This window comes from Propithecus coquereli, unplaced genomic scaffold (genome assembly GCF_000956105.1).
Source record: "Propithecus coquereli isolate 6110/MARCELLA unplaced genomic scaffold, Pcoq_1.0 Scaffold113, whole genome shotgun sequence".
Lineage (NCBI taxonomy): Eukaryota > Metazoa > Chordata > Mammalia > Primates > Indriidae > Propithecus > Propithecus coquereli.
In genome coordinates, this window is record NW_012135303.1 from 2,479,199 (window position 1) to 2,491,754 (window position 12,556).

General features: G+C 36.5%; 1 protein-coding gene across 1 annotated transcript in view; it reads right to left on the reverse strand.

Moving 5' to 3' along the window:
* Positions 1-12,556, reverse strand: part of FAM117B (family with sequence similarity 117, member B) — a 140,563-nt gene that overhangs the window by 82,425 nt on the left and 45,582 nt on the right. The window contains exon 2 of the mRNA XM_012655055.1: positions 2,682-2,833. Within this exon, the coding sequence (XP_012510509.1) occupies positions 2,682-2,833 (152 nt within the window). The remainder of the gene's footprint in view (positions 1-2,681; positions 2,834-12,556) is intronic.

Sequence of the window (12,556 nt, forward strand, 5' to 3'; positions counted from 1 at the left end):
CATGCCCAGCTAATTTTTAAAAATTTTTTGTAGAGACGGAGTCTCGCTATGTTGCCCAGGCTGATCTAAAACTCCTGGCCTCAAGCAATCCTCCTGTTTGGCCCTCCCACAATACTGGGATCACAGGGATTAGCCTCCACACCTGACCTGAAGTAGCAATTTTAATTTCTGTCAAGAACTTTTCCTTTGCATTCAAAACTTGGCTGTTTGGCGCAAGAGGCCTAGATTTCAGCCAATCAGCTTTCCATTACACATTCCTAACTAAGCTTAATCATTTCTAGCTTTTGATTTTAAAGTAAGACACGCAACTCTTCCTTTCACTTAAACACTTAGAGGCCATTGAAAGGTTATTAATTGGTCTAATTTTAATATTGTTGTGTCTGAGGAGACAGGGAGGCTCAATGAAAGGGAGAGAGATGGGGCATGGCTAGTCATGGAGTAGTCACAGCACATATAATATTTATCATTCGCTACTTTATATGGGCATAGTTTGTGGTGCCTCAAAACAATTACAATAGTAACATCAAAGATCATTGCTCACAGATCACCATAAGATATAATAACTGTGAAAAAGTCTGAAATACTACTAGAATTACCAAAATATGACACAGAGAACGAAGTGAGCCCGTGCTGTTGGAAAAATGGCACCAACAGGCTTGCTCAACAGAGGATTGCCACAAACCTCTGATTTATAAAAAATGCAGTATCTGTGAAGCACAATAAAACAAAGCACGCATGCATTTTTAAATGGTCAAACTGGAAAATTTTATGCTTTATATATTTCATTGTAATTTTTATAAGTTGATTTACCACAATTTAAAAACTTTATGTTTTTATGACAATTTTTAAAAGTTGACTGAATTAACTAGCATATGTAATTAAGGAAACACAGCATCTGTCAATAAGGATTTGAGAACTTCTGATTAATTATATTAGTGCTAAATTCACTTGCCAAATATGGGGTTCCACTATGTAACTGAAAGACTGGAGTGCCCAGTTATCACTACGTTATTCTTTAGGAGACTCTACACATGAGCTTTATAAACAGTATTAACAGTATGATTATAAATTCTTTTTGTATTTGTACCATTAACATTCCCAATATTGGGGACATTTAAGAAAAGGTGAAGACAGTACGAGCTTTATACTTTATTTCAGTACAGTAAGAGGTAAGTGATAGCAACTTGCTGAAAAGACTAAACTGCTTCCACAGATCAAGGGGCTCCCAGTGGCTTGTATAATAGTATATTCTTAGTATTATGAATGTATTAATATGTCTGAACCCCCGAACCCGAAACTGCAGGAGAAATAAAGAGTGTTGTAGAGATGTTTAAATAAATAAACTCACACAAATTTAAACCTGATGTGGATTAAGCAGAAAGCAACTAGAGACTGCACTCATTTTCCATATTATAAACTCAGCAAAATTATAGATTTTGAATAATTACAGAGTTCCAAACTCTAGTTAAAACAGTCACAATTTCAGAAAAGTTCATTACTTCTGATGAGTACAGACTCTTATGTTTTCATTTCTGTACTTGCCACGAGAATATAAACCTCAAGGTAATCTCAAATCCCAAGGTTCTATCCTAACACTACGACTCAATTTCAAGAGTATCAGAACAGAAAACAAACTGAGCCCACCAAGAACACCTGGAATTTTAGAAACCAACATGCAAATCCAAAAACCACTCCACAGTGTGTTTACCTGGTTCTGTAAAAAAACATTCTCTCAAAAAATGCTGGGATCAAGGAACCAACAGTAAAGTAAATTTGAAGTCTAAATCGAGATGTACTTTAATGTTCAACAATATAAAGAATCTTTTAAATCTTTAAATCCTTTTCATTGTTCACTAGCAATCAATCTGTAAACGTTCTACTCATTTGCTCCTTTGCAAATATTCTTTGGGCATTTATTCTGTCAGGTACAGACAGTACTAAGTCCTGGAGATGGAAATACAGCAATGGACAAGCCAAAACAGTTCCTACCATCATGGGGCCTGAGTATAAGAAATATTAAATAACTACACAAATATTTAGTTAATTATAATTGTGGTAAGTACTGTAAAAGAAACTAAACTAAGATGCTGTCTTCAACTGACTGTATGATCTTGGACCTAATCTTCTTCATCTGTAAAACTAGAAGGCAGATCTGAATGATTTCTTAAGATCCTTTTAAATTAAAAAATCTTATAAATCTAAAAGTATAAAACTTTGCTTCCAGACTCCCTTTATCAGGACAGTTATATTTATAAAATCTATCAGCAAAGCAATATAGTCTTCATCTCTCAACCCATGAAGATTTTTCACACAAAACATAAGGTTAGATGGTAAGTAATTTCTTACTGTTACAAATTTTTATGTTCAAATTCCATATATTAAATGTATTGTGTTCTAGACTAACACATAAGGAACAAGCAGGAGAAAAGTATGTCCAGGAATTATCTGTATATATCAAAATTACTTTGGGATCTATTTAAAATACATATTCCCAAGCCCCAGCCAAGACCTATTACAGAATATCTGAAAGTGAGGCCTGGGAATCAAAACTCCTGATTAGCTCCTCAGGTAATTCTAATACACATTAATATTTCAAGAATTTGAACAGAGTAGAACAAATAATATTATGAAAAATGGCTTCAGAGTAAAACACTTTAGAATAGGAACTATAATAAACCTACCTGTGTAGCTTTGTCCCTCATGCAAGGTGCAGCTTGCCCATGACTATCACGAGGCCAGTGGCCGGCAAGATACGGAGCAGCAAGAGTATCCAGGGAGGAAGTACGTCGGATGATACTGGAGGGACTTGAGGAAGGCTGCCGTGATTTGTCACCTAGATTTAAGACAAAAAATTTATTAAAAAAGAAATTAGGAGCTAGGTGCTGTGGCTCATGCCTGTAATCCAAGCACTTTGGGAGTATAAGGCTGGAGGATTGCCTGAGACCAGGAGTTTGAGACCAACATGGCAAGACCCTGTCTGGAGGGGAGGGAATAGGAGGGAAGGAAAAGGAAAGGGAAGAAGGGAAGGGAAGGAAGAGGGAGAGGGGAGAGTGGAGAAGGAAGGAAAGAGGAGAGGGAAGGGGCAAGGGGAAAGGGAAGGGGAAAGGAGAAAGGGAAGGGGAAAGGAGAAAGGGAAGGGGAAAGGAGAAAGGAGAAAGGAAAGGGGAAAGGGAAGGGGAAGGGAGAAAGGGAAGGGGAAGGGGAAAGGGAAAGGAAAGGAAAAAGGAAAGGAAAAGAAAAAGGAAAGGGAAAAGAGAAAAGGAAAGGAAAGGAAGATTAGGAAGGAAACAAAGCAGAAACTAAGTTTTATACTACACAGAAGGTTCTCCAACTTAAATAGAGTAGGCCCCTTATCTGCAGGGTATACATTCCAAGACCCACAGTAGATGTCTAAAACCTCAGATATACTATGTGTTTTCCTATATGTACATACCTATGACAAAATTTAATTTATAAATTAGAAACAGCAAGAGATTAACAACAAATAATAATAAGCTAGTGCAATTATAACAATATGTCAGCATCACTGCTTTTGTGCTTTGGGGCCATTAAGTTAAAAAAGGGTTACCTGAACACAAGCAGGGCAATACCACAACAGTTGATCTGATAATCAAGACAGCTACTAAGTAACTAACAGGTGGGAAACATACATAGTATGGATATGATGGACAATGGGATGATTTATGGCCCCAGCCATGGGAGTGGGACAGTGAGAGATTTCATCACACTACTTAGAAGGCTGTACAAGTCATAATATACAAATTGTTTATTTCTGGAATTTTTTAATTTCAGCATATTATAGGGGTACAGATGTTTAGTTTACATATGTTGCCCTTGCCCCCCCCAAGTTCAAGCTTCAAGTGTTCCATCCCCCAGATGGTGTGCATTGCACTCTTTGTGTATGCATATACCCATCCCCTCCTCTCCCCTCCCCCCTGCCCGACATCCAATAGATGTTATTCTTATATGTGCACTTATGTGTTGATCAGTTAATACCAATTTGATGGTGAGTACACGCGGTGCTTGTTTTTCCATTCTTGGGATACTTCGCTTAGTAGAATGGGTTCCAGCTCTATCCAGGAGAATACAAGAGGTGCTGTATCACCATTGTTTCTTAAAGCTGAATAGTACTCCATGGCATACATATACCACATTTTATTAATCCACTCATGTATTGATGGACACTTGGGTTGTTTCCACATCTTTGCAATTGTGAATTGTGCTGCTATAAACATTCGGGTGCAGGTGTCTTTTTTATAGAGTGTCTTTTGTTCTTTTGGGTAGATGCCCAGTAATGGGATTGCTGGATCACATGGTAATTCTACTTGTATCTCTTTAAGGTATCTCCATATTGCTTTCCACAGAGGTGGCACTAGTTTGCAGTCCCACCAGCAGTGTATGAGTGTTCCTACCTCTCTGCATCCACGCCAACATTTATTGTTTTGGGACTTTTTGATAAAGGCCAGTCTCACTGGAGATAAGTGATATCTCACTGTGGTTTTGATTTGCATTCCCCTGATGATTAGAGATGTTGAGCATTTTTTCTTATGTTTTTGGCCATTATTCTGTCTTCTTTTGAAAAGTTTCTGTTCATGTCCTTTGCCCACTTTTTGATAGGGTTGTTTGATTTTTTCTTGTTGATTTTCCTGAGTTCTAAGTAGATTCTAGTTATCAGCCCTTTATATTTCTGGAATTTTTCCACTGAATCTTTTCAGGCTGAGGTTGACCATGAGTAACTAAAACCACAGAGAGTGAAACCACGGATAAGGAAGGAGGGGAACTACAGTATACAAAAATGAGCAATAAAAAGGAACAGGCTATTGATACACACAACTTGGATGACTCTCCAGAGAATTATACTGAGTGAAAACAATCAGTTCAACCCTAGGCCTACCAAATCAAAATCTCTAAGGGTGGGCCCAGGAATTCTCGATAGAATTGACGTATTCCTAGTATCCAACAAATTTTTAGCTGGATCTCCTTCTTCTTTATAAATTAAACCTTTGCTTTTTATCTTTTAAGGAACTATGAGGGCATAATGAAAATAAGACAGGAAGTTAAAAATCATGAGAAAATATAAAAAATTAGTGACAATCTTTCATGTTATTTGATATCAACAATTTAAAAGTAACACTGGCACTTAGTGGTTGTCCCGTTCCAGACACCAACAGAAACCTTCACAGAGGACAGCATATTAATAACACAACTGCCTCATGATAACTTAGTACCAGCCCACAAAATCAATCGAAAGACAAATTAACACCTGCTCGTTGATCCCTTGCCTTTGAGATTATCCTAGGAAATGCACAAACCAAATCAATTGAAAGAATCAACCATCAGCTTTGTAATGGGAGTAAGTTTAATTTCTAAGCAAACAAAAGCGGTATGTACCAATATATAAACATTGATTATAAGACATTCAATGTAAACTATTAAAATAATAGTAAAATAACACAATAAAGCAAATATAATATGTAATGTGAGGAAAGATGTATAATATATTTAAAAGTAGCTGCTACAATAACTATTTTTCACTATATAAGAAACTAAAACACTGTAAATATCAGATTTCTAGCTAATAATGCAATAACTAACATACTTCATTTATGAAAACTTAAATTCTGCAACAATGCAGGCCAGCTTTTCATAAGTCAAAATAAACTTTAAGGCTGTGTATGGTGGCTCATGCCTGTAATCCCAGCACCCTGGGAGGCCTAGGTGGGAGGACCACTTGAGGTCAGGAGTTCGAGATCAGCCTGAGCAACACAGCAAGACCCCATCTCTACAAAAGAATAGAAAAATTAGCCAGGCATGGTGGTGCATGCCTATAGCCCCAGCTACTCAGGAAGCTGAGGCAGGAGGATCACTTGAGCCCAGGAGTCTGAGGTTGCAGTAAGCGATGACGATGCCACTGCACTTTAGCCTGGGTGACACAGCAAGACCCTGTCTCAATAAATAAATAAATAAATAAACAAACAAACTTTAAGTACCAATAAACATTTCACATGTGACTTAACAAATAGAAAATAAATCTATGCATAATTTTCTGTTAGAAAAAATTCTAACTAGCCTTGTCCCTATAATTGCCAGTGAAAAGGAAAATATGTTCTCTTGATAAATGGTCCACATTAAAACTATAATCAATATGTACAATCCTTTAAGATTAAGCTCCTAAATCTCAAAGTGGCATTAAAAAATGATTTGGAAATTAATGATCAAGTTAAGATTTTAATTATTTATAAAGACCACTTAAAAGGAATTGCAGAAAACAAAAACAAAATGTCCAAAATGAAAAGATAATGGAATACATTTTGGCAGAGTCATACAATGTAATATTATAGGCCATTCAAAAGAATAAACACATATATGTACATGATCTGGTCTAAAGAGTTATTCATGATAAACTAAGTGAAATAAAAAAACAAGTACTCACACATTTACAAAAGGTACAATTCATCTTTTGTTTTAGAAAGTAATTAGATGTCTACAAAAGTGTGTTAGTACATTTACTTTAAGAATCTGGAAAAACATGCACATAACTTTTTGGTGGGACAGAATTATAGTTTTAATTTCTGACTTAGACATTTCTATAATGTTTAAATTTTTACAGGGAGTATATTGTCAGAGAAAATATATGAAAAAAATAGAAACTCAGAAAACCACCACACTAAGGATACCTAGACCACTATCCAAGCACCCACAAGCAAAGCCAAAGGTTCTTACCCAACATTTGCTACAGACACACCCTTACAAGTATGGGGGGGCACCCATCTAAATAAAAGAAAACCCCAAATTAAGAAGTGACAGCTGCTCCAGATGAGAAGGAATCAGTGCAAGAGCTCTGGAAGTAAGAAAAATCAGAGCAAAAGGACAAACCCAAAAGGGGAACACCAGCTCTCTAGCAATGGATACCAACCAAAATGAAAATACTGAAATGACAGGTAAAGAATTCCAAATATGGATTTTAAGGAAGCTTAATGAAATCCAAGAGAAAATGGAAAACCAACTCAAAAAAACCAGAAAAACAGTTCAAGAAAGGAATGAAAAATTCACTAAAGAGATTGACATACTTTTTAAAAAACCAAATAGAAACTCAGGAAATCAAAAATTCATTTACCGAAATACAAAACACAGTGGAAAGTTTTAAGAATAGACTAGACGAGGCAGAAGAAAGAATCTCAGAGCTTGAAGACAACTCTTTCAAATTAACTCAGTCAAAAATAAAGAACGAACAATTAATAGGAATGAACAAAGCCTGCAAGAAATATGAGATTATGTAAAATGGCACATTGAGAATCATAGGCATCCCTGAGGGTGAAGAAGAAAATGCACAAGGGCTGGAAAATCTATCTGAGGAAATAACTGAGGAAAACTTTCCTGGTCTTGGTAGAGATTTAGACATCTAGGTACAAAAACTCAGTGAACACTTCAGAGATTCTTGCAAAGAGGCAATTACCAAGACACATAGTCATCAGACTGGCCAAAGTCAACATGAAGGAGGAACTGCTGCAGGCCATGAGGAGAAAACACAAAGTAACTTACAAAGGAAAATTCATCAGGTTAACTGCAAACTTCTCTACGGAGACCTTACAAGCCAGAAGGGATTTGGGCCCCACTGTCAGTCTTCTTAACCAGAACTGCCAGCCTAAAATCTGTGTCCTGCAAAACTAAGTTTCATGTATGAAAGAGCAACAAAGACTTTCCCAGACAAGCAAACACTGAGGGAATTTATCAACATCAGACCTGCCCTGCAGGAAATACTCAGAACTGCATTATACATGGATCAGCACAATAGACACTAACCTATGTAAAAGCACCCGAAAGCTAAAGCTCAGAGCTCATATAAAACAACAGCACAAGAAGTAAAACAAGGCAATAAGGTATTACTCAATCGGATGAATAGAACAGCATCCCACACAGCAATTCTGTCAATCAGTGTGAACCATCTCAATGCCCCACTCAAGAGACATACACTGGCTGAATGGATGAAAAAATACAACCCAAGTATCTGCTGTCTCCAGAAAACACATCTAACCCACAAGGACTCATACAGACTCAAGGTCAAGGGATGGAAAATATATTCCATGCAAATGGAAACCAAAAGAAAGCAGGTGTAGCCATTCTCATATCAGATAAAATTGACTTTAAATCAACAATGGTAAAGAAAGACAAAGATGGTCATTACATAATGGTAAAGGGAGCAATTCAACAAGAAGAAATAACAATCCTAAATATTTATGCACCTAACACAGGAGTGCCCAGATTCATAAAGCAAACTCTACTAGATCTAATAAGCAGAGATAAACAGTAGCATCGTAACTGCCAGGGACTTCAACACCCCACTGACAGAACTGAACAGATCATCCAAGCAGAAAATAAACAAAGAAACACTGGACTTAAATGGGACCCTAGAAGAAACAGGCCTAATGGACATTTACAGAACATTTTATCCAGAAACTAGTGAATATACATTCTTCTCAGCACATGGAACATTCTCCAAGATTTATATCTCAGGCCACAAAACATGTCTCGACAAATTCAAAAACACAGAAATCATACCATGTATCTTCTCAACTACAATGGAATAAAACTAGAAATCAACTCCAAGAGAAACACTCAATTCTACACAAAGTCATGGAAATTAAACAACCTGTTGCTGAATGATCACTGGGTCAATAATGAAATTAAAATGACAATCAAAAGATTCCTCGAACTGAATGACAAAAGGGACACAAACTATCAAAATCTATGGGATTCAGCAAAAGCAGTCCTAATGGGAAAATGCATAGCCTTAAATGCCTACACCAAAAAGACAGATCACAAATTAACAATCTAATGATCTCAAGGAAACAGAAAAGGAAGAGCAAACTAAACCCAAAGCCAGCAGAAGAAATAACTAAGGTCAGAGCAAAACTAAATGAAATGGAAAACAAAAAACCCATACAAAGGATCAATGAAACAAAAAGTTGGTTCTTAGAAAAGATAAACAAAATTGATAGACCTCTTGCTAGACTAATCAGGAACAGAGGAGAAAGGACTCCAACAAGATCAAAAAGAAAAAAGGAGATATAACCATTGATACCACAGAAATATAAAATACCATCTATAAATACTATGAAAATCTCTATGCACATAAACTCAAAAACTTAGAGAAAATGGAAAAATTCCTGGAAATACACAACCTCCCAAGACTCAACTGGGAAGAAATAAACTCCTGAACAGACCAATAATAAGCAGCAAGATTGAAGCAGGAATAAAAAAAACTTCCAACAAAAAAAAGCACCAGACCAGATGGATTCACATCCAAATTCTACCAGACCTATAGAGAAGAGCTGGTACCCACATTGCAGAAATTATTCCGTAACATCCAGAAGGAAGGAATTCTCCTGAATCCATTTTACAAAGCCAGTATCACCTTAATACCAAAACTAGGAAAGGACACAACAAAAAAAGAAAACTCAGACCAATATCCCTTATGAATATAGATGCAAAACACCTCAATAAAATACTAGCAAACAGAATTCAATAGCACATCAAAAAAACACCTGCCATGAACAAATAGGCTTCATCCCAGGGAAGCAAGGATGGTTCAACATACATAAATCAATAAATGCGATTCACCACATAAATAGAAGCAAAAACAAAGGACATATGATCATCTCAATAAATGCAGAAAAAGCATTCAACAAAATTCAGCACTCTGTCATGATAAAAAACCCTTGACAAACTAGGCATAGAAGGAACATATCTCAAAATTATAAAAGCCCTATATATGACGAATCCACAGCAAACTTCATACTGAATGGGGACAAGTTGAAAGCATCCCCACTAAGAACCGGAACACGACAAGGGAGCCCACTGTCACCACTTCTATTCAACAAAGCGCTTGAATTCCTAGCCAGAGCAATCAGACAAGAGAAAGAAATAAAGGGCATCCAAATCAGGAAAGAGGAGGTCAAACTATCGCTTTTTGTTGAATGGTATGATGTTATATCTAGAAAACCCCAAAGACTCCACCAAGAGACTCCTGGAATTGATAAGTAAATTGAGCAAAGTCTCAGGTTACAAAATCAATGTACACAAATCAATAGCATTCCTATACACCAATAACAGTTAAGCTGAGAGTCAAAGACTCAATACCATTAATACCATTCACAATAGCTACAAAGAAAATAAAATACCTAGAAATATGCTAAACCAAGGAGGTGAACAATCTCTACAAAGAGAACTATGAAACACTGAGGAAAGAAATCAAAGATGACATAAACAGATGAAAAAATCATATCATGCTCATGGATAGGTGGAATCAACATTGTTAAAATGTCCATACTATCTAAAGCGATTTACAGATTCAATGCGATCCCCATCAAAACACCAATGTCATATTTCACAGATGTAGAAAAAAATAATTCTAAGTTTTTTTGGGAATCAGAAAAAAGCCCAAATAGCCAAAACAATCTTATGCAAAAAGAACAAATCTGGAAGTATCACATTACCAGACTTCCAACTATACTACGAGGCTGCAGTATCCAAAACAGCATTGTACTGGCACAAAAATAACCACACAGACTAACGTAAAAGAACAGAGAACCAAGATATAAAACCATCCACATACAGCCAACTGATCTTTGGCAAAGCAAACAATATACACCAGAGAAAAGAAGCCCTATTCAATAAATGGTGCTGGGAAAATTGGATAGCCACATGTAGAAGAATGAAACAGGATCCATCTCTCTGACCACTCTCAAAAATTAATTCAAGATGGATAAAAGACGTAAAATCAAAGCCTGAAACCATAAGAATTCTAGAAGAAAATGTAGGAAAAATTCTTCTAGATATCAGCCTAGGCAAAAAATTTATGACTAAGACCCCAATGGTAATTAACAACAACAAAAATAAATAAATGGGGCTTGATTAAATTAATAAGCTTCTGCATAGCTAAGGACATAATCAACAGAGCAAAGAGACAACCTACAGAATGAGAGAAAATATTCACAAGCTAGAAAAATTCACTGTCACTCTGGGACATTAAGCAAAAGATAGAATTCGTGTCCGGAAGTACAGTTTTGAAAACATGTTGATGTTGCTTACTCAGTTGCTTATGCATTTTCTGTAAGAATTTGTTGGAAACAATCAACAGAGCAATCAGACAACCTACAGAATGGGAGAAAATATTTGCAAGCTATACATCCAATAAAGGCTAGTAACCAGAATCTACAAAGAACTCAAGCAAATCAGCAAGAAAAAAACAACCCCATTAAAAAGTGGGCAAAAGAATAGAAGCTTTTCAAAAAATAGACAAATGGCCAATAAACATGAAAAAAAATGCTCAATGTCACTAATCATCAGAGAAATGCAAATTAAAACCACAATGAGATATCACCTTACCCCAGTTAGAATGGCTTTTATTAAAAAGTCCAAAAACAATTAATGCTGGCATGCATGCAGAGAGAAAGGAACACTTATACACCGTTGGTGAGACTGCAAATTAATACAACCTCTATGGAAAACAGTATGGAGATTCCTCAAAGAACTAAACGGAGACCTACCATTTGATCCAGCAATCCCACTACTGGGTATATACCCAAAAGAAAAGAAGTCATTTTATCAAAAAGACACCTGTACTCAAATGTTTGTTGCAGCACAATCCACAATTGCAAAGATGTGGAATCAACCCACGTGCGCATCAATTCATGAGTAGATTAACAAAATGTGGTATATGTATACCATGGAATACCACTCAGCCATAAAAAAGGATGAATTGATGTCTTTTGCAACAATTTGGATGGAACTGGAGACCATTATCCTAAGTGAAGTATCCCAAGAATGGAAAAACAAACATCACATGTACTCACTATTAAATCAGAACTAACCGATGAGCACACATGTGCACAGAGGGAAGTAAAAACTCAGTGAAAATCAAGGAGCGGGGGTAACGGGGAGGAATGAATGGACGAAGATCTACCTAACAGGTACAAAGAACACAGTCTGGGTGACGGGCACACTTAGAGCCCTTACTCAAGCATTACAAAAGCGATCCATGTAACCAAAAACATTTGTACCTCCATAATATTTTGAAATTTACAAAATAAAGGAGGAAAAGTAATTAGATGTCTATAAAAGCATGTTAGTACATTAACTTTAAAAATCTGGAAAATATGCACATAAACTTTTGGGTACAGAATTACAGTTTTAATTTCTAATTTAGGCATTTCTATAATGTTTAAATTTTTATAAGGAGTATATTGTCAGAGAAAAAAATATGAAAACAACAGAAACATTTTAAAAAGTTATTGATTTTCTGGCCGGGCGCAGTGGTTCACACCTGTAATCCTAGCACTCTGGGATGCCCAGGAGGGAGGATCGCTCAAGGTCAGGAGTTCGAGGCCTGCCTGCGCAAGAGCGAGACCCTGTCTCTACTAAAAAATAGAAAGAAATTAGCTGGACAACTAAAAATATATACAGAAAAAATTAGCCAGGCATGGCTGTAGTCCCAGCTACTCAGGAGGCTGAGGCAGAAGGATTGCTTAAGGCCAGGAGTTTGAGGTTGCTGTGA